General features: G+C 41.2%; 1 protein-coding gene across 10 annotated transcripts in view; it reads right to left on the reverse strand.

The window, feature by feature from the left end:
* ZMYND8 (zinc finger MYND-type containing 8) overlaps nucleotides 1–23,005 on the reverse strand; it is a 109,868-nt gene that overhangs the window by 67,448 nt on the left and 19,415 nt on the right. Inside the window, exon 1 of one of the 10 annotated variants that reach the window (XM_077335544.1) lies at nucleotides 10,090–10,124. The exons of 5 other annotated variants lie outside the window; for them this stretch is intronic. In XM_077335544.1, the coding sequence (XP_077191659.1) occupies nucleotides 10,090–10,109 (20 nt within the window). In that variant the 5' untranslated portion in view covers nucleotides 10,110–10,124. Of the gene's footprint in view, nucleotides 1–7,223; nucleotides 7,420–7,918; nucleotides 8,230–8,325; nucleotides 8,458–9,119; nucleotides 9,221–10,089; nucleotides 10,125–23,005 lie in introns of those variants that run through there. 4 more of the 10 variants (XM_077335543.1, XM_077335545.1, XM_077335547.1 and 1 more) reach the window with 4 other exon arrangements.

Below are 23,005 nucleotides of genomic sequence, written 5' to 3' on the forward strand. Positions count from 1 at the left end.
TGATATCTAGCCTCTATCGTTGTACTTGTAGTTTAAACCAGTGGTCCCCAACCTTTATTAGGCTGGGGACCGGCAGGGCATTGGGCCGCGCCCGCGCGGGCCACGCCCACGCTTTGGGCCGCGCCCGCGAGCCGCGCCCGCGGATCGGGCCGCGCCCGCGAGCCGCACCCGCGGATCGGGCCGCGTGGGCGCGGCCTGCACGGGCGCAGCCCGCCCTGATTTCCTCTCCCCGCCCTCCCGCAGTAAGAAGCTTCCCGGGCCGCAAGATTGCGGCCTGGGAAGTTTTTTATTGCGGGGAGGGGCGGGGAGAGGGAGACGCGGCCCGGCGCCATGGCCTTTGCGGCCTGGCGCCGGGCCGCGGCCCGCAGGTTGGGGACCACTGGTTTAAACCCATTACTGCGTGTCCTTTAAATATAAGATTGGTTATATTTAAAGCAGTAAATTACTTGGAACCTGTATATTTACAGTACAATCCTAACATTTCCCTAGGAATAAGCCCCACTAAATAAACTGACTAGGAGTCTGTGTAAATCTGCTTAGGGTGGCACTGTTAAGGACTGATTCCAGCCTAATGGATATGCCTGTTTTGCTGAGATTGTCATCAAAAGGCAAGGCACAAATCTCCAGAAGTAAGACAAGGCTTTTTCTGGGATGGCACTGTTTTGGATTTAAGGTCTTTAACAGTTTAATTTTAACTACAGCCATTTTAAATTGCTGATTACTTCAATGACTATTCATTAGAAATTATTAAATTTTCAATCATTATGGAAGACTCCATGTTCTCCTGATATTATTGTACTGAATATATTTTGTGAACCACCTCAGATACAATACTGCATTTTTTTTTTAAAGGGCATCTTAAATAATACTAGATAGCTCGGTGCCAACATGCAGAATTTTGCACATAAACTAAATCACAGCTTGGATCCATTGATAAATCTCCACTGAAAAAGGATGTCCCTCAGTGGAATCAGGCTTTCCTCCGCCCCCCTACTCAACAGGATCCCCCAAGTGCTGTTCCTAGAGGACAGGTGACCACTAGGAACAGCATGTGGAAAGGGGGCTAGCAAAAATCACACACACACACGCCTCCCTGTTAATAAAATTGTTTGAGTCTAAGCCAGAGGTAGTCAAACTGCGGCCCTCCAGATGTCCATGGACTACAATTCCCAGGAGCCTCCTGCCAGCGAATGCTGGCAGGGGGCTCCTGGGAATTGTAGTCCATGGACATCTGGAGGGCCGCAGTTTGACTACCCCTGGTCTAAGCCCTCAACTGCTACTACTGTTGCTTAGTCTCACAGAAAAATCAGAGTCCAGTAGCAAGTGCAACAAAGATTTATTCAGAGCGTAAGCTTTCGAGTGCAAGCACTCTTCGTTAGACTATGATCTTCTTACATGACAGGGAATAAGAAGATCATAGTCTGACAAAAGAGTGCTTGCACTCGAAAGATCACGCCCTGAATAAATCTTTGTTGGTCTTAAAGGTGCTACTTCAGATCAACACAGCTACCCATTTGTATTTAGTCTCACAGAGTTTGTTTTGGAACCCCTTACAGTCTTCGGGGGATTTTACTGTTCAGATAATGTGGTGCCATTTGCTAATTCAACAGACTTAATCCTCAACTATAGAATACAACCAATTCCATATTAGATGCCTGAGTAAATATATTTGTGATTTCCTTCATCATCTTCTTGCTTTTAAGTAGGTGGTGAACCATTACATGCATCTCTTATCCTCATGAGCCATTCAACACTACAATATTTTCTGGATCCTATCTAAAACGTTTCTAGACCGCCCTAATGATAAAATATTAGTTTATCAAGTCTTACATTTGCAAACAAATCTCTGCCTTTCCTAATTTCTAATATTTCCCTTCCCCCATACTCTCCTTTGCCAAAGACCACAATATACAAGAGCTCTAAAATTAATTCAACTTGTTCCTGAACAGGTCAGGGATAAATGCAAGATGAATGCAACAAGTCCTTCATATACCTCTGTTATATTTTAAAGATGGTATCTCCCAAAATTTCATCTCTCATGATTCCATGATCAAATGATCATTATATGCCATTACCATGGTTTTGCAACTGGAAAGCTAGAGTATGCCCACATTTGTAATGCTGGTAAACAATATTTAGCTAATACCGATTTTCCACTAATGAAATGGTTACAAGAATGAAATCATGTTTAAGTGACATGCAGGATATATGCTTGTTAGCATGTACACATTATTTATATTTATCAGTGATAAAGCTTTCCAGATCCTAAAGCTTTTTTTTTTAAAAAAAGCCTCAAATCCAACATATGCCATGTGGAGCTTCATAAGAACACACAGTTCATAGATAAGGGGGAAGACCTGCTTGGACATGTGGAGCTGGTTTGCAGCCATCACCTGAAGGTCTTGACAGATTTATATATATTTATAAGAATAAAACAACAGTGAACACATTTTGAGACATCAGAAAACAGCCATGGTGTGACTACACTCCTGCAATTTCTAAAGTATTTTAGGAATTCTACTGTTAAAAAGCTTTGTTTTTTATTGTTTGCACAACTGCAGCACTGATAGTCATGTAGACTCTGATATTAATGAATGGGGAAATAGGCAAATCTACATACATACAATTTACAGTGGGCTTAGGATAACCCTTTTTAAAAGAATTGATGAATCTCTTAAGTCTGCACCGTCCATCTCTTGTTTTCAAGCTGTTTAAACACAATAGCCTATGTAATCTTACCAACAGCTTTTCCCCTCATAAAAGATTTAAAGGGACAATAATTCAAAGGAAACACTTCCCAAAGAGCAGCAATTCAGTAAATTAGCAATGGCATCTCTCTTTTCTTCTCTTTCAAAGTCTTCTTTAATAAAAAAGAACATCTAGGCATAAGGGGAAATGTAATCAGAATGCAAATATGAGGCGAAAACACAGCAAACTGAGGGGTCAGCATTAATACTCCTACCATTTTGACCACCTATTTGTTCCACTCATTTTGGTAAACTGGTATTTATTCCATTGCAACATGCATCTAATAAAATACTGGTGTGAATCTACCTACCAGAAATAATAGTGGTCTATTTCTAATACTGTAAATATTCACCTTGTTTTTTCTGAGAATGATCCTTATTTTCTTGAAAACAGACTAAAGAAAGCTTCTATAAGGAAACTAATTAGAAATTGTATCCATTTGCATTTTTTATCATTGAGATTTATATCCATTACTGAGAACCTCAAGTTCAGAAGTACACCCACATTAAAGGAAGCCCAAATGTATAAACAGATGGCTTTGTATATACTATTTTAATTCATATGACAATGAAGCTTTGAGAATGAAGATTCTCTTTTAAAAAGGAAAATGGGAGGTGAAAGCTAGTTATAAATGAGTACAAACTGGCCAAAATGTTTACTATGTACCTACCTTTTTCATTATCTTCTTAAATCATATACCTCATTAGCCTCCTTGCAGTATTATAACAATTTTTAAAAATTAGACAAATAAAATAATTTATGGAAGCCCATTCCTTTCCTTTAATATTCATCTCAAAAATGTATTAATGTAGAAGCTTCTATACATTCCCTTAACCTAAACAGATGAGCCAAAAGTTGTAGATGAAGTACTGCACCTTGACATTTAACCAGGAAATATGATATGGAAAGCTAAGATACCTTACATACACAGTATCCTCCGTTTTATTATGGAAATTACTACATTCACTTAATCCCAAGAGTCATGCATTTCTGGAAGCTATTTTTCTGTAATTAAAAACAATGTTTAACATCATAACCACTAAAATTCAGTTTTATCGTGAATATAACTACTGCTTCTTCTTTCATGTGAGTAGAAAGCATAAAATAACATTTCCAGAAATTCCATATAATAAAAAACTGGAGATAGTATTTTGCATGCCATAACTGAATAAATAGCATCTCTGTATAAGCACTCACCTATAACAGTCTCTTACTCATCGGTAGCTATGCTATTTATGCAGGATTCTTAAAATGGCGTCTGGCAGCACTGCATTGCCTCATTCCTATACTATAGCTAAAATGGAAGCAATTTATTCAATAAACTGTGCCCCTTGGTTTAAACAGCAGTGCTGTTTTCAAAGCAATCATCTAAGTAGCAGGAAAAAAAATGTTCAGATGACACACTGATATCAGACAACCAAATGTTTAACTAAAATGCACAAGACAGGAGCTTTGTGAAGTCACAGGTTACTAAGGAAATCCTTCCATTTTAGATGCAGTCTTCATTTTGAATATGCAAGGACTGATGTACCTTCTCCAGCTCCCCTGTAAAAAGTCTAGTGCATCAAGGTTAAATATATGTCCATGGCAAATTCAGAATGACATCCATTATTTTTTTTAAAGGTCAATTTTCACATCTGCACAAGAATAGTAGCTAATGATTTTTACAGCAGTGGCAGCTCTACCCTAGGCATTTAGGCACACTTAAACCCATTGATTTCAATGGGCCTGAGTTTGCTTAACGTTGCACAGGATCAGGCAGCTTCCCCAAATTATGGAAGTACGGTTGAGGAAACATCTTGCTTGAAACCAATACTATATAAGTGCTGTCAGTATTATCTCAAAACAAAGCTTATCATATTGGAGGCAAAAACTCCATGGGCCCTGTGTGTGTGTGGGGGGGGGCAGATATTAGCACTGAAAGGGAAAACAAATATGATTTGTCACAAAGTATATCAAACTCATTTCTTATGAAATACATCCTATAAAAGAGACAGAAAAAGTAGAACTTCCGTTTCCATCAGCAATAGATTTTCAAAGCCCAAAGTGATGGCCTAGTGAACATATGATTCATTGGTAGATTAAGAATTTGGTATGAGCACGGTTCGCAGAATGCCAAGACACCAGCTGGGCTGCTTTAGCTTGATACTCTCAGCTCAATGGAATACTGGGGCATAGCTGGCACTGAGACTTATTAGTGTTGATCTGATGACTACAAGGAGCACCTGTCTTAAGAGAGAGTGAAACTTGCTTTATATCTTGCCAGGAGTAAAACAAACATGGCTACTTCACTAAAGGAAGGAGGGGGTGAGTAGGATTACATGGGGGGGGGGGGGAGTCAGACATTTAAGTGAGAGAAGCCAGGTGAAGTCCATAGACACAGAAGCTAAATTTATGCTGAAGCTAAATTTGCGATGGAAATAGAGGAATCCATTTTTATAAGATTCTTCCAACGTCAACAGAACCTAAGGGACAGAAAATGAGATTCCTTTTGGAGCACTTTACACATTGTACCCTTTCCCTTTTTGCACTGATGTTAAAGACTGTCCATAAACTACAGAAAAATCACCATTTTCCCCCTTAATTCTATTAGACTCCCAACTAAAACCTGTTTTCCTAAACAGAATGAAAGGCATGTGACTCTGAAAAAGATAGTTTCATTGTATCGCCTAAACCAAACACACTTTTTATTATTCTCTCTTTTCTACAGAGATAATTTAAAAAATAACTGACTGGTAATCCAGATGATAATGAAAACCTGTTTCCATTTTGGCCCATCTAAGTAACTCTCTAGTAGCCCAAAATTTAAAAAGGATTGTGCTATCAATCATCTCTGCATCAAAAACAACGTTTTCTGTCAAAGGAATATATCCCAGCTTGCTTCCTGCAAACCCTGTTCAATTGCAAAATTAGCTAGAACCAGTGGGCAGGAGGAATTGTGTCCCCCCCACTCCCACCCCCACCCCAACTGTGTCTGTTGTTTAAACAAGATATACATCCCATCTGGTTAAAACAGGAGACACAAAAGCATACTGTGTTCCTCTGCATGCCATCTATAAAACTGACTCATATCATACCTTGTGAAAGCATCAAAAATACATGGAAATCATCAGCTTGGTTGAATATGCCTTACTTAGAGGGAACAAAGATGGGGGAAATTTCCAGAAGGCCTCTCTCAGCCTTGCTACAGTATTTGTCAATCTTTAACCTATCCCTTGCTCCTATTGGCTCAGGCTCTCGACAGAGCGGTATGATTGGGCTGATCTGGGAAACAACACTGCTGTCTCTCCTTGCCTCAGACATCTTGCTGCAATGCAGACATTTATACATTTTGTGAACTATGAAAAAATTTGCATTTGAGCAATTTTAAAAGGGTGAACTTTAGGGGACTTACTGTGTTTCATTATGTGCACAAGGGTAGACCGTACACACATGTTTCCGCTTGTCAGCGGTACTCTTGGAGATGCAAATCTGAGACATATCTTTCTTCAACAAAATCCAGGGGAGCCATTTTAACTCAGGCATTCAGAGTACAGCTCATTTTCTACTGCTTCTTCATAAAATGATATTGTGCACTAAGATTCCACGCCCCTCTGCTACTGAGAAATAAAATGCAGCAGAAAAATGTATCTGAGCCTATATGGCACCTTAAGAACTAAAACTTATTCCTTAGGTTCAGAGCCACTTGCATATGCTACAGAATCCTCAAATAGCATAAAAACTTCAGCTCCCTCAGAAACTCTGTGTGTGGTGTGTGTGTGTGTGTTCTGAAATAGGTATTTAAATGGTATATACTCTAGGGTTTCTTACTTTGAAACCAATGACAGAACGTAGTCAGGTTGAAACCAAAGTAAAAGGGATATTACAACAGTGTATCATGCCTCTCTAGTCATAACTAAATATATCTTTTTTTTAAATGCATTGCATTATGAAATAGATGGCTACATAGTATCTGTAATATTATGAGAAAGTGTCCCCTGAAAAGCTCCTAATTGAGGCATGCATACAAATATTTCACTTCTAGTTTATTTTTTAAAGCACATGTTCGTCTAAAGTAGTTCTTATCCAAATTTCATGCTGGATGATACATCATAGATAACAAAAGCATAGGGTTACTGAGGGATAACCTTGTTACCATGTTGCAAGATTTACATTGCTGAGAACTAGCACATTCACCACACTTCAAAAGCCTGAAAGTCTGAATTGAGCTCTAACCTGCAAATGTATTAATTAGGGGATCTAGGAACAGTGTAAGCAGAATTATATTTTCAGAGGAAAACAGGAAGTATACATTTCAAGGAAATTCAGATTGGCACTGTTTATCTGCACAGGATTTTGAAGAGACAATTTTAAAAAATCATTTTCACTCAGCTAGCCACTCAAAATATATTCCCCTTGCTGGATTAATGCTACCCTGTTAAAAGCAAAAGAAAACTATTTAAAATTATCAGAGAAGAACAGACAAGTTTACTTACCAAATGTTCAAGCAACCATCTCATTTTCCCCAGTAAATATGATACAAGCTGGCAGATTTGGGGTTTGACCAAAAGGAAATTTTTGAAATAATTACGTAGCATCATGCCAAAAACCAGAAAAGCCCAAAAAGGAAAAAAAATGAACATGTAATACTCTCATGAACCACACATGATTTTTTTAAATCAGTCCACCTCAGAGAAATGAGCCTGCTACATTGCAAAATGGGGGGGGGGGGAGAAGCACAGAGTAAAAAGTCCATTAGTTTTATTTGTAGTACAGAAGAGAAGGAAGGAAACAGTTCAAAATCACGTTGTCTTTAAGCAGGAAAAGCAGTGAAAGAGGCACACAGATACACCTGATGGTTTCAGACCTAGACCTAAAACTGCTCGAAAACCTACAATTTAAAAAGTCCTTTTTAAGGAGGCAGATTGTTGGTTCTACACTGTCCTCCAGAAAAAACACACACTTCATCTAATGATCCTGTAAGGAAAAAAAGTTAAACATCCATTTTTAATCAACATAAAACTGTACAAAAAAAGAAAACATGATGCAATAGCCCTCCACCACTTAGGCCCAGTATCTGAAATTTGCCCTTGGCACCCCTTGCTGGGGTCTAGGTAGCTAAAAATCCCATTTTCTATCAGGGATAACTTAGCTTAGCTCTTCTTTACCCTGTTTGAAAAGGTAAACTTGCCTGTTCTGCTGTCTGCCATTATCCCTGCTTGTCTCCCTGTAGGGCAGTTAAATGCATCTGCTCCCTAGCTTCCATTTTCTCTTCAGCAGGCATGTGACACAACAGACAATAGTGCAGGCAAACTGCTCAGGCACAGAACGCTGCTTTGGAATAACAGTATCTTGACAAACTCTAAAATCCACCATCCTCTAGTGAAGAAGTATGTATGCAAAGGCTTTGCCTGTCTGTAAAATAAAGCTGGGGCTAATGGCTACTAAAACCATGTGACCCAAGAAAGCAAATTTAAACATTTTCAACTTAATAAAGTGCTGTGGGGTGAGTTTTGCTCGGCAGATCACAGAGAATCACACTGTTAAACCACATCTCATAGGTTTTAGAGGAAAAACATGTAAAAAAGTAAAGCTTACCTCTGTGGATGCATTGTTAACACAGTGTTATGTCAATACTTATAAAACATGGAGGACAGGCTCTCAGGACTCAGACAGAAAGGGCTTGGCACTTCAGCTTGATGATCTGTCTTCCTAATAAAAGCTAATCCTGGATTGGCTAGTTTGGAAAATCTGAATGTAAAGCTTCAGGGGATTGGCTGAAACACTTCCTGAGCGATTATCTTTGTGCAGCTCTGGCAAGCAGGAGCCATCCTGTGCACAGAGAAGACAGGCTAAACTAGGCCTGTTTCAGCAAAAGAAACTTTAAAAGGGAGCCACACACGTCGAAATTCCTTGTAGAAATCAGATTTCTACAGAGAACAAAGTGATTGCTAAGTGCCAGGCTGAAGAAAACCTTGCTCCAGCGACATTTTCTGCCTCTGTTTGAGGTTTGTTAAACCTGCAGATTTCCCCAGGCCACAGAAGGTGTTGGTTTTTTTTTTTCCTACAGAGAAGGCAAACATGCTGAAATACGCAGTGAAAGCCACCCTTGGTAAGGGCAAAAAAAAAAAGCATTTTGAAACAAAAACACACACAAGGTACACAATTAAACATATGCTAAAAAGATCGAAGATAACCCCAACAGTTCATCTGTTATATAACATATACACACACAGCTTTACAAATATGATTCTTCCATACACATTAACAAGATTTGCTGGGAGCAGCACAAACACACAGTTTGGAACTTAACCAAAATTGTTGCAGTATGTGATATATGTTGGATAATAAAGCAGAAGGCTGGATTCCTAATCATTAGCAATGCCCCTTACCTAATTAAATGCGGAGGATACAGAAAATAGCTACATTTTTTCAGTACTGTGCTAGATGCCGCTTTTACAAACTGCCCTTCCTTCATCCCTAAGGCCTTCTAAAGCTGTCAGTTAAACAAAAATCTGACTTGCCTATTAGTCTGCTGCAGCTGCAGCTTCCTGTCCATTAACCCTCTCTTATGCAGGCCTTTTTTAAGACACAGGCCCTGTGAAGAGTTGAATTTCACTGTGTGGAAAAATACCAGAGCTGCTATCAGATCAGGGATAAACAATGGAACTGCAGCATGTACTTAGCAACAATTCATATAACATTCTTATCAAAATTAGGCTGCTAATGAAAAAAAGCAGTAATTTTTAAACGAGGAGTCATTTTAGAGCTCAAGTCCGTCTAGTTGAATATGACACCAGTTATTATTCACTTGAGGAAAGAAAATGATTCTTTGTTCTTCTATGAAACAAAATACATTTCAGAGTGTTACTGCAGACTGAGCTGCAGGAAATGTTGCTGTTATGACAAAAGGGGGAAAAAAGATTCTAGGTGACAAATTTCAAAGAACACAGGCCTTCCCTAACTCATTGTTAACATTTGCATAGATCGCTTTATTTACAAACAACACTGTTCAGACCAAAGACAAAAACACACCAAAAAACAAAAACCAGACCCTAGTTACGCAAACAAATTACCATGTAGGCTTTATGTATGAAACACGAATGACATATTAACAGAGTGTGATCAGAAAAGGGGGTGTTGTCTGAAAGCATGCAGTTAAAAATATCAAGCTCTAAATGCAAACTTAATATACTGAAACAACCAATTATCTTTACAACGCTAATGGGGGGGAGTTATGTAAATGAAGAAAACATATTAAAAAGCAACACTCTTGCAGCCAAATTAATCATAACTGGTCTTCTAACCAACACTGCTAGCAAAATCACCAAGCACAACAATAAGTGATACAAGGCCACAAACCTTTCAATTTTGGATTTCATTTGAGTCACATGTGTGTAATCCAATGCAAAGAAATAATCGCAGACTGCTGTGTCTCATGCTGTGGTCATGTCTTCCTGAGATAACAATCATCTTCACACTTCACAGGAAAACTCCCATGCTACTGAAAAGTTGTGCTTTGTGTGGCAAAGCTGTTTTTCAGGCTGAACCAGTGGATTAAGTGCAATGCTCATACAATTATACAGTTTCTGCTAGCTCTAGCTACATTTTCCAAGACATACAGCAGTAAGAGAATTGCCCCCTTTGTTCTGTTTTAGAAATGTAACAGGGATCACACACTTTAATAATGGAGAAATACTAAGAGTAGTGTGAGAAACCTGGAAACGGTAGGCAAATAAAAAAACCTTTGGTGCAGGTTTCTCTCCTTGTCAGAGGCAGCATTTACCTCACTGTACAAAAATTTATGATGCAATTCCATATGCAAAGAGGAATAACCAAGCATTTTTTTCAAATGACATTACTCAGCAGCAGAAAATATTGAATAGAGCGTGCATTTAAGCTGAATTCTGATCATTCTTTGTTCATCATCAGACTTCTGTGCAGTCCCAATATGGGGACTGCACATGAGCAGGCCTGCCATCAGAGACGTTTTACAGCTTAATACCTCCAGGGGGTGCTGTACGTTGGAGCCAGAAACCTGTTCCTGCCTAGGAGCCACATGCTCCCATGCAACAGTGCTCTCACCCTCAATTCCTTGTTTGCCACCAAAAGAGAAGGTTGCTCTTTTAGAGCTGCCAACTATTTTCACATTGGTGAGGAATTATTGCTGGGATTGTTGGTGACAAACTTCAAACTCAGAAAGCCTTATTCAAGAAATGCTCCTGTTGTGGAACCAAAATGACCCAGATGGATGAACAGGACTTGTGTCTAATCTGCTTGGGTTCAGAGCACAATGCTGCCACATATAAGGCCTGACAGCATTTCACCCTCCACAATACATTGAACATGAGTCAGCAGTCAGCAGGCTAAAAAGGCAAATGGGATTTTGGGCTGTATCAAACGGAGTATTGTGACCAGCTCATGGGGGGGGGGGGGTGATGGTACCGCTGTACTCTGCTCTGGTTTGGCCTCACTTGGGAGTACTGTATTTCGTTTTGGGCACCCCAGTTGAAGAGGGATGTACACAAACTGGAATGTGTCCAGAGGAGGGCAACAAAGATGGTGAGGAAAGGTATGAAGAAAGGTTGGGGGAGCTTGGTCTGTTTAGCCTGGAGAGGAGACAACTGAGAGGGGATCTGATAACCATCTTCAAGTATTTAAAAGGGTGCAATATAGAGGAGGGAGCAGAGTTGTTCTCTCTTGCCACGGAGGGACGGACCAGAACCAGTGGGATGAAATTAATTCAAAAGAAATTCTGTCTAAACATCCGGAAGAAGTTCCTGACAGTTAGAGCGGTTTCTCAGTGGAACAGGCTTCTTCAGGAGGTGGTGAATTCTCCATCTTTGGGAATGTTTAAACAGAGGCTGGATAGCCATATGATGGAGAGGCTGATTCTGTGAAGGTTCAAGGGGGTAGACAAGCGATAGGGTTGTAAGTGCCCTGCATAGTGCAGGGGTTGGACTAGATGACCCATGAAGTCCCTTCGAACTCTATTATTCTATGATTCTATGAGAGATTGAGATTCCAAATTGAAGGCAGATGTGCATTCACATTGGCACAGATTTTCTATCCCTAGATGGGTAATATGCTCTTTGTCATTGTTGTTGTTGTTATGTGCGAAGTCGTGTCCGACCCATCGCGACCCCATGGACAATGAACCTCCAGGCCTTCCTGTCCTCTACCATTCCCTGGAGTCCTTTTACGTTTGCACCTACTGCTTCAGTGACTCTATCCATCCACCTCATCCTCTGTCGTCCCCTTCTTCTTTTGCCCTCGATCACTCCCAGCATTAGGCTCTTCTCCAGGGAGTCCTTCCTTCTCATGAGGTGGCCAAAGTATTTGAGTTTCATCTTCAGGATCTGGCCTTCTAAAGAGCAGTCAGGGCTGATCTCCTCTAGGACTGACCGGTTTGTTCGCCTTGCAGTCCAAGGGACTCGCAAGAGTCTTCTCCAGCACAAGAGTTCAAAAGCCTCAATTCTTTGACGCTCGGCCTTCCTTATGGTCCAACTTTCGCAGCCATACATTGCAACTGGGAATACCATAGCCTTGACTAAACGCACTTTTGTTGGTAGGGTGATGTCTCTGCTTTTTAGGATGCTGTCTAGATTTGCCATAGCTTTCCTCCCTAGGAGCAAGCGTCTTTTAATTTCTTTGCTGCAGTCCCCATCTGCAGTGATCTTGGAGCCCAGGAAAATAAAATCTGTCACTACCTCCATTTCTTCCCCATCTATTTGCCAGGAATTGAGAGGGCCGGCTGCCATGATCTTTGTTTTCTTGAAGTTGAGTTTCAAGCCAACTTTTGCACTCTCCTCCTTCACCCGCATCAACAGGCTCTTTAGTTCCTCTTCACTTTCTGCCATTAGAGTGGTATCATCTGCATATCTGAGGTTGTTGATATTTCTCCCTGCAATCTTGATCCCAATTTGTGACTCCTCTAATCCCGCCTTTCTCATGATGTGCTCCGCATACAAGTTAAATAGGCAAGGCGACAGTATACAGCCTTGCCGAACTCCTTTCTCAATTTTGAACCAATCCGTGATTCCATGTTCAGTTCTCACTGTTGCTTCTTGACCTGCATATAAATTTCTCAAGAGACAAATAATATGCTCTGGTATTCCCATCTCTTTAAGAACTTGCCACAATTTGTTGTGCTCCACACAATCAAAGGCTTTAGCATAGTCAATGAAGCAGAAGTAGATGTTCTTCTGGAACTCCCTAGCTTTTTCCATGATCCAGCGTATGTTGGCAATTTGATCTCTAGTTCCTCTACCTCTTCGAAATCCTGCCTGTACTTCTGGAAGTTCTCGGTCCACATATTGCTGGAGCCTAGCTTGTAGGATTTTGAGCATAACTTTGCTAGCATGAGAAATGAGTGCAATGGTGCGGTAGTTTGAACATTCTTTGGCATTGCCCTTCTTTGGGATTGGAATGTAAACTGACCTTTTCCAATCCTGTGGCCATTGCTGAGTTTTCCAAATTTGCTGGCATATTGAGTGTAGCACTTTTACTGCATCGTCCTTTAAGATTTTGAATAGTTCAACTGGAATGCTGTCACCACCACTAGCTTTATTGTTGCTCAGACTTCCTAAGGCCCATTTGACTTCACATTCCAGGATGTCTGGCTCCAGGTCAGTAACTACCCCACTGTGGTCATCAGGGATGTTAAGCTCGCTCTTGTATAGTTCTTCTGTATAATTTTGCCACCTTTGCTTAATCTCTTCTGCTTCTGTGAGGTCCCTACCATTTTGGTCCCTTATCATACCCATCTTTGTATGAAACGTTCTCTTCATATCTCCAATTTTCTTGAAAAGATCTCTGGTCCTCCCCATTCTATTGTTTTCTTCTATTTGTTTGCACTGTTCATTTAAGAAGGCATTCTTATCTCTTCTAGCTTTTCTCTGGAATTCTGCATTCAGTTGGGTGTATCTTTCTCTTTCTCCCTTGCCTTTCACTTCCCTTCTCTCCTTAGCTATTTGTAAAGCTTCCTCAGACAGCCATTTTGATTTCTTGCATTTCTTTTTCTTTGGGATGGTTTTAGTTGCTACCTCTTGTACAATGTCGCGAACCTCCGTCCATAGTTCTTCAGGCATTCTGTCTATCAGATCTAATTCCTTAAATCTATTTGTCACCTCTACTGTATATTCATCGGGGATATGATTTAGTTCGTACCTGAGTGGCCTAGTGCTTTTCCCTACTTTCTTCAATTTAAGCCTAAATTTTGCAACAAGAAGCTCATGATCTGAACCACAATCAGCTCCTGGTCTTGTTTTTATTGCCTGTATAGAACTTTTCCATCTTTGGCTGCAGAGTACATAGTCAATCTGATTTCTGTGTTGACCATCTGGTGATGTCCATGTGTAGAGTCGTCTCTTGGGTTGTTGGAAAAGAGTGTTTGCTATGACCATTGTATTCTCTTGACAAAATTCTACCAGCCTGTGCCCTGCGTCATTTTGTACTCTTTTTGTACTCTTTGTCATTTTGTACTCTTTGTCATAGTGGCTTTCTTATAACATTTTATCTCAGGGCAATCTTTTGGGGGACCCTGAACATGATATCATTCTTACAACACATGCTTTATTGCTGGGTTGGGGTGCTGATTGGAAAAGGAGGGACAACTCCTTATATTAATATATTAGAATTGCAGGCAGTGCATTATGCCCTCATCCGTTTTTCAGATATCCCTCAGAATCAATCCATACTACTCCATACAGACTATAACAATGTTTTGTTTGAACAAACAGAGGGATCCAGGAGTTTATGCCACAAGGCCACCTTAATCAGCATCTATAACCCTGAGGCACAATGCTTATATTCAAGCCACTTATTTAGCATAAGTCTGAATATAGAAGCGGACAGATTTGCGTACAGGAGCAACAAACAGTCAATGCATGGTCAATACAGACTGTATACTTAGAACCAATTTTTGCCCTTTGTGATGACCCAGTAATTGATCATTTTGCAACAAGAGAGAATGTGAAAGCACCAAAATTCTGTTCTGAAGTGGGAAGTAGGCACGGGTTCCTTGGGGGATACATTCCTGATTCATTGTGGGGTTTCTTGTTATATATTCCCTCCACTTATCAGATTCATAAGAAAAAAAACAGAAGAGAGAGGTCCAACATAATTCTGATGGCTTTATTTTAGCCTTGTCAAATCTGGTTTCCTACCATTATGGAGATGTTCAGGCAACATTAACCTGTTCTGCCCAAACACTCAAGAGTTGATCAGTATTGGCCACGTACATCATCATGATTTACATTGCCTCAGTATGTTGGCTTACAGCAGGCTTTCTCACCCAGGATTTCATAAAACCCTGGGGTTTCTTGATGGATCTGGGATTCCAGAATGAGCGGGAGTTAATTAATTTTTATATTTTTTAAAAAAATTATCAGGTAATATGACCATATAAGGTCATGTCTAGTCACTTACCCCTCCCAAAATTTATTTTATTTATTTATGAGTCAATTTATATACCACGCATCTCGTACTCACCATCTTGGGGTTGTGAACAAGTCAACTTACACTTAATAACATAATGGTACAATTAATAACGTAATAAAATTGACATAAAACTAAAATGGCCAGTGATGGGCTGGGAGGGGAAGGGGCCATGGGAGGGCGTGTACACAGCTATGCTTCTCAATCATATTCTGCACAATTGCACCACTTCTGGGGTTTCTCAAAGCCGGAGAAATATTTCAGGGGTTTCTCAATGGTAAAACAGTTGAGAAAGGCTAGTTTAGAGGCTTGGGTTAGGGATCTAGTATTTTCTCAAGAAATTAATGAAAACTCGCATAAACCTCATACCAGAAGGTATTACCATTTTCCCTCTGGTGCAGTAACAGCAAAATATTCCCTTGCTCCTTTACAAATTAGATTTGAATATTTGTTGCATCTAGAAAATAGAGGTTTCATTGAATTCATTTTTAAAGGTCCACTTAGCTATTTCTTGTTACTATTCAGGGGTCAAAGGGAGATCATTAATCTCCCCTCACTTATCCAATAGAGTCTTCAAATGATTATGCAAATCTTTGCCCAACTTAAGACCATTTTGCTTGTAATAATACAACTGATGCCTAAACTTTCTGAAATGCTTGCAATATGTTCCTTGGATAATCTCTCCATTAAAGTATGGTTTTAATAGTTGTGACATCAGCTAGAGAGGTTAGTGCGTTTGCAGCCCTTCAGGCAGACCCACTGTTTTTAGAGTTTCTTCCAAAGAAAGTAATTCTGCAACTTAATCTTAAGTTTTTATCTAAAGTGGTGTCTAGATTGCACTTGTCCCTAGACATTATTTTCTTTCCTACACCAACTTCTGAAAATGAATGATTATTAAAGCTCTTTAGAAGAGCTTTAGTAGTCTATTTGAAAAGAACAGGAATAGGGCATTGTTCACAAGGATAGGAAATTGTTCACAAGTTCTGCTCGACCTAATAAAAAGGGGAAAGCTGTTCAGACACTATCTAGGTGAACTGTAGCTACCACTAAAGAGTGTTATGTGCTAGCTAGGCTTCCCTGTCCACTCTATGCTTCTGCAGCATTCCTCAATGGCTTGCCTCTAATGGAGGTTTACCTGGTTGCTACATAGTTATCAGCGGACACATCCATTGGATCTACAGGCAAGGTAAGAAGCCCAGATGGGAAAGGCAGTTCTGCACTCCCTGTTCTAGTGAAGACATCATGCCCCACTATCAAGCTTGTTAGAATCCCCATTTGGTAATGCACAGAACATTGATGATGAAAACAGGGTTGCACCTACCTGTAACTGTTGTTCATCAAGTTTATTCAGTGTAAGCACATATGCTTTCCCTCCTGCACCACTGCATGCTCTGCTTTGGCAGTAATAGCGGTACTGAGGGTAGGGGTACTGCTGCACAGTAGCACGTGGCCCTACAGCAGGAACAAGTTTCTGGCCCCCAAGTTTCTGGCCCCTGGAGGCTTTTAGCTATAAAACATCTCCAAAGGCAGGCCTGATCATGTGCAGTACCCACGTGTACCTATACAAAAGATACTCAATGAACAACAGTTACAGGTAGGCCACTATTTTGGCCTCCTTCCTCAAGGGCGGTAAGAGTCTGAACTACCTAAATAATTGTGCTGGGCAACAGCTTGTGGATGTGATTTTGGTGACATAAAACTCTCGTTTCACCACATTCACCACCATCTCATACCCCTTTCATAAGCATGCAATAAGATGTTCTTGCAGCTTCATTGCGAGTTTTCCTCCACACTCACTTTAATCGTCTCACTTCCCTGTTTCCTCTCAAGAAGCTTCTGTATGTACCACGGAGCCTGCTTGAGGCGAGGGCAGAGAGGGTACTTGGGAGTGATTTCGTCAAGAGCAGCAACCATCGGGCCGGACTGCTAGTCCTCCACCAAGGCTGTCAACGAGTTGCCGGAGGGCATTGGGTCCTACAGGGCATTCAGGAATCCCTCGGGCTCCATAGGTCTCCGCAGGCAAGCTAAAATATGCCCATTGCCCAAACAGGGGGGGGGGGTGGTACCCTCAGCCGGGCTTTCAGGGCATGACATTAGTCATCAACAGATCCACCACTATCCTAGCACTGAAGATCAGATCAAGGGTATGGCCAGCCTGGTGAGTGGAGCCGGCAACAAACTGCAAGAACCTCAGCATCGCCATGGCCAACACCAATTAGCAAATATACAAATATTTTGATTGCAGATTACAGCTGCCAGTATAAGTAATACTAATTAAAATCCCTACAATTTACTACTTCACATGGTAGATCCCTAATTTGCCTCTGTCCAAGCTCTTCCCTTTTTCTTTCCCCCCACCCACCATCACTGGGACTGCAAGATGGGACTTCAGTCCTTTGCAGGGAGTAGCAAGTGTTGTTTTTCCTAAAATTAGGTTCTCTCTTATGCAAGTCGGTCATGAGATGGTGAAAAATCACCAAAAAAACTCCACCTGAGCAGCCCCTTCCTACCAACCGTTTAATAGGCAGAGCTGTTGTCTTTTCAAGTGGCTACTACATTGCAGAGCACAAGTGTAAACTGGTCTTTAGACAGGGAGTGGCTATGAGTATAGCATTAGCTACATTCCAATCATGTAGAGGAGGGGCTGTGAACATAAATTTGAGGCAACATTCCGAAAACAGGTCACTATAAGGTTTCCTGGTAAGCAATGGAGTAAGAATAAGTACCATGAAATATATGGGCCAGAGGGACTGCATCATAGCAGATGTAGCAGAGAAAATGGAAAGGAGTTAAAGGAAGTGCTTTTCTTAAAGCCTGTTTTGGGGCAAGGTATTTTAAGGGATGAAGAGCCTCTTGTGGCGCAGAGTGGTAAGGCAGCTGTCTGAAAGCTTTGCCCATGAGGCTGGGAGTTCGATCCCAGCAGCCGGCTCAAGGTTGACTCAGCCTTCCATCCTTCCGAGGTCGGTTAAATGAGTACCCAGCTTGCTGGGGGGTAAACGGTAATGACTGGGGAAGGCACTGGCAAACCACCCCGTATTGAGTCTGCCATAAAAACGCTAGAGGGCGTCACCCCAAGGGTCAGACATGACTCGGTGCTTGCACAGGGGATACCTTTACCTTTACCTTTATTTTAAGGGAAGTACTTTACTATGGCCCATTATGCACGGGGAGAATAGCGCACATTCGGGGTGGAATGGCGGCGACTAAAATCACCGATAACGCACGGTGCCGGCTGCAACCGGCCGCAGATTCGGTGCATGCCGCCAAAAAAGCTGTGTTAGCGAAACGCAGAAAAAAGCGCAGCTTCCGGGTGACTGGGGCGCAACCAGAAGTGGCGCCGGGGTCACCGCGTGCATAATCGGTTACTATGGGTTTTGCCGCCGTTGCGTCCTGTCCCGTGCATAAGCGGTTTGCTTCGCGTTTTCCATGTGACCCGAAATCGCCGTTTCGGCGGCCGTGCATAATGGGCCTATGGAGTGTTCCTGTACATGATTTTTCAAAGACAGACAAAAAAACAGTGAAATCTCTCTTAAGCATGATGTTTTTCTTTCTTACAATCCTAGGCAGAAGCAGAAGTTACAAGAGGGACAGAGCTAGAGTTGTCCAAATCTCTTATACTTATGTAATTTATTAAAATATTTATACCCTGCCTTTCCTCTTGGCTCAAGGCAGTTTCCTCCCCTCTTCTTAGCAAACATCAACATCTTGGTAAGTTCAACAAATGGTGTCATGACATTTGGTTGGTCACAACAGCTTTTCCAGTGAGGAAGAAAAACAAGGGGCCCCTTTTGACCACTGAAATGGCAATACTGGGATTTGTGGAGGGAAAGCCATGTAGAACAGGATCAGTAGTCCAAAAACTGACCTAACTCAGTTGTTGTGTGTTTCTCTTCCCTAGTAATGCATGATGTGTGGTGGAGCAGGGAAATTTAAGCCTAGAGAGATAGAATACACATGTTTTAAGAAATAAATAACAAATGTTTAACAAAGCCTGCCCTTCTCGATTTAGAATTGGCATGGCCTTTCAGAGTCTTTTTTTTTTTTTTTTACAGTTTTGGCAAATCTGAAATATGATAAGCAATGTAAATAAGAGCAACCCTCCCCTCACAGGCCATTTCCATAGTGGTTATCTGACCCAGTTAGATGTTGCTGGGATACAGGTTTCTTTCCTTCTCCCACACAGTATCTTGGTTTCCCCAGTTTTCTCTGATCTTTCTCATACCTGCATTACTGTGATCTTTGGGGGCAAAACAGTGCATGAGTAGGAAAGTTTGGATTTTCATGCCCATGGGGCAACCATTTTCCCTGAAAATGTCCTCTTGGCCCTCATTTCTTCATTCTGACACCAGCGTTTTGTTTTGCCAGTCGACAACTGAGTATTGTGTAAGGTTCTCTAAATGTGTAAGGTTCTCTAAATTCGCAGTTTTCATTTTTTTAGGTATCTAGGCCCTTTTGTTGTAGAGATATTGTCTTTTAAATGAAAGAAAGAAAGAAAGAAAGAAAGAAAGAAAGAAAGAAAGAAAGAAAGAAAGAAAGAAAGAAAGAAAGAAAGAAAGATTGCTGAGAGCACTAGGGCAGGGAAACTGCAAGAAAACTGTCATGGATAATCCCTATTGCCACTGAGCCATGTTTGCTGCCCCAAGAAGCAATAGAAACCACACAAGCCAATCCCATGTGTAAGCCCTCACAGAGAACATATAATAAAATGTTACTGTATAAAGGACACTTTTGTCACAGTTGCAAACCATATGGAAATGTGGAATTATATATAATTTTCAAGTAAGGTTTATTCAACATTTTGAGGGGGAAATGTTCACCCTTCTCATTAAAAAAAAATATTTAATCAGTTTTGAACCTTAAAACAGACATTTAATCTGCATATGCCTCAATGCAGGCAACAAGCAACAATTACCAACAAGAGATGGAGCAACCATACTACAACTAAAATGGCTGACAGCAGCCAGGGCAGGATTTTGTACAAAGCTTCCTTACAGCACTACTCTGTGCAATACAGAGGAGCACTATTAAAGCTGCACATGCAGCTCTTATTCTCTTTTCTAGTTTTAAAGAGCTAAAGCCCAAAAGAGGAATAGAGTCCACTACGGGGACTGCCTGTGTGGTTTTCTCTCCTCTGGCAGCTCTGCTTCAGCGTCATTTGTATTAAGAGCCAAACAAATAAAACTGAAATACAGTTGATTCTCTGTGAAAAGGAAGACCTGGCTCTGGGACTGAAATGGCGCTGATGACGGCTGGGCAAGGAGCCAACATGACACACACAGTCCCCAGAGAGAGGATTTGGTTGTGTATCAGATAGTAATTCAATAGCAGCAATAGCTAGATGAGGCCTCATGTTCAGCTTTTATAAATCAAGGGAAAGGTTAAGCGAGAGAAGGGGCCCAAATACTTGGCTGAAATGCCCATAAAAACTAGGACACGCTCCCCTCAGGTAGTAGCTTACATTGTTTCTGAATTCAAGCATGAAAGCTGTCGATCTCTTACACTATAGTAAACACGTGCTTTCAAATGCATTACATCTGGAATGCTCTTCCATATTAAGCCCCAAAAGGATGAGAGGCAAAAATACTATTTCATTAGAACGATTTATGTTGCTGAAAGCAGGCAACTTTTCCAGCTACGGGAGCCGAAAGAACCCCCTGCTGCAATCAGTGAATGAAGCCTCTTATCCTGTAATAAAAGGCAATTAAAATGCATGGCCTACTGCAGCTTAGCCAATTGCTTTTCCTCCGGGTGTGGCTATTTAGGTGGGGACCTGGGGGAAGGGGCGAGTGGAAAACAATGAAGTGAGGAGAGAGAGAAAAAAATGGTCAGGAAGGAAGGCATAAATGGAGGGCTAAGTGGGGAGAGGCATTGATCAGCAGTGCTTGTACTTTGAAAAAGCAAAGTGTTGAAAGGCAAAGAGACTGGGGGAGGGGAGTCATGGAAACAAAACAAAAAAAGACTAGAAGGAAATAAGGATGTGGGGAAACAGAACAGTTCAACACCAACAGCAAGCAAGCAAGCAAGCAGGCAGGCAGCTACAGAAGCATCTCCACTTATAAACATCTCCACTCTTCTGAAACTATTTCCACTTATCTCTCATTCCTTTCTCTACAGAGAATTGCAGGCACAATGCCCACGGCTACAGTGCTAGATATTCTCCCCCAGAAAACACCACACACACTCCCCATGAAACATGCCCCTAGAAATCAACTGCTGCCCAATATAGACAAAAGAGGCCACGTTTCTGAAAATTCCTGAAATGGCAGTTTCTGTTCACAATAAAACAGGAGTGCAGGAATTGCTGAGGCAGATTCAGACAGGAAGGAATCAACTGAGGTGTTGTTGTTGTTGTTTTTTAAGGACAAAATCAGCCATGAGAAGGGGAGAGATGCAAGCAAAATCTGGTTATTCAATACGCATTCTATGGAGAAGCCAGAGAATTGCAGATGGTTTGTAATACCAGATGGGAGCTTGGTGGGATATGTTTCTGGAAGGGGGGGAGGAGAATATGCATCAAAAGCCAACAGCAGAATATTTCAAAATGGATCAGAATGAGAAAATGTCTGTCTTCACTGCTGGTATGGGGGGGGGTAGTTTTTGCACAAGGAATATGTTGAGATGCTTGACTCTCACAGTAAGAAGACCCAGAACAAATTTTAGCATCATGAGAGCAGAGAAATCCATCTCTGAAAGAAGGCATTCTGGTACTACAGTGAGAAGCATTTGAAATGTTGCATTGTTTATTCATTTACTTTGTATCTCATCTTTATTTCTAATGGGAACCCAAACTGATTGACATTTCCCCCCCTCCACCAGGTTATCCTCTCAACAACCCTGCAAGGTTGGCTCAGCTAAGAATGTGTGACTAGCCCAAAGTCACCCAGCAAGCTTCCATAGTAGAATAGAGATTTAAACCAGAATTTCTCAGGCCCTACTCCAGCACTTTAACCATGATGGAAATCAGAAACAGGGAGGGGGGGAGAGAATACCAGGATTCTTTAACAGTTAAGAGCTTACATTCTTATTCAGTTTTCCCAAACCTCAATGAACGAGTCAAGTTATTTTCACATGAAGGACATAAAGCTCTATGGCTGTTTACAGCAGAGTATCAGGAATCCAACTGGACTCCACCCACCGGTTCTCATGTTTCAAATAGATCAGTAGCTTGGTAGAATGTTTTGCGTTTCTGGAATTGCTCCCAGACAATGCATATCTGAAAAGACCAATATTTTTATCTATAGCTCAAGTCTGCCTGAATCACGTGACTGGGGTGAGCCGGTGAGCTGATGAATTTCCGGTGAGCTGATGAATTAAGGGTCAGATGCATACATCTGTCTGTTTTTTGCCTATCTGCTTTTGTCATTCTTCTGGTTTGGATTATTTGTTCTAACAAAGGCAGCAAATCCTTCATCTTGCTATGGCTCCACACTGCTTGAAAAGGGAATGTGAAAGTCTTTCTGCTGAGAATAATTAACTCTCTAGCTGGCACTGTCCTAAAGAAACATTCTCCTCCTCCTTTATCTTCTGTTGCACGCATACCTAATGGCCTACTGTAATGCGCTGGAGGAACTGACAAGATGTAGTCTCTCGTGGGACTGTACCATCTCCATTTATTTTTTAGGTTCTGCAATTTATGTGGGGTTGAGCTGGGAAGCAACTGGACTCAGCATGAAATGTACAACCTCAAAAAGGAGGTTAGCCTTCAAGTCACCTCTTTAAAATAGGTTTTCATTAATTGCATTGATTGGGAGGGTATTTTCAAATGAACTTAGCCTCCCAGATGAAATGTACTATGGCTTAATTACATCAGAACACTGAACATTAGTTCTAATAACCTAGA

This window comes from Paroedura picta, chromosome 4 (genome assembly GCF_049243985.1).
Source record: "Paroedura picta isolate Pp20150507F chromosome 4, Ppicta_v3.0, whole genome shotgun sequence".
NCBI lineage: Eukaryota > Metazoa > Chordata > Lepidosauria > Squamata > Gekkonidae > Paroedura > Paroedura picta.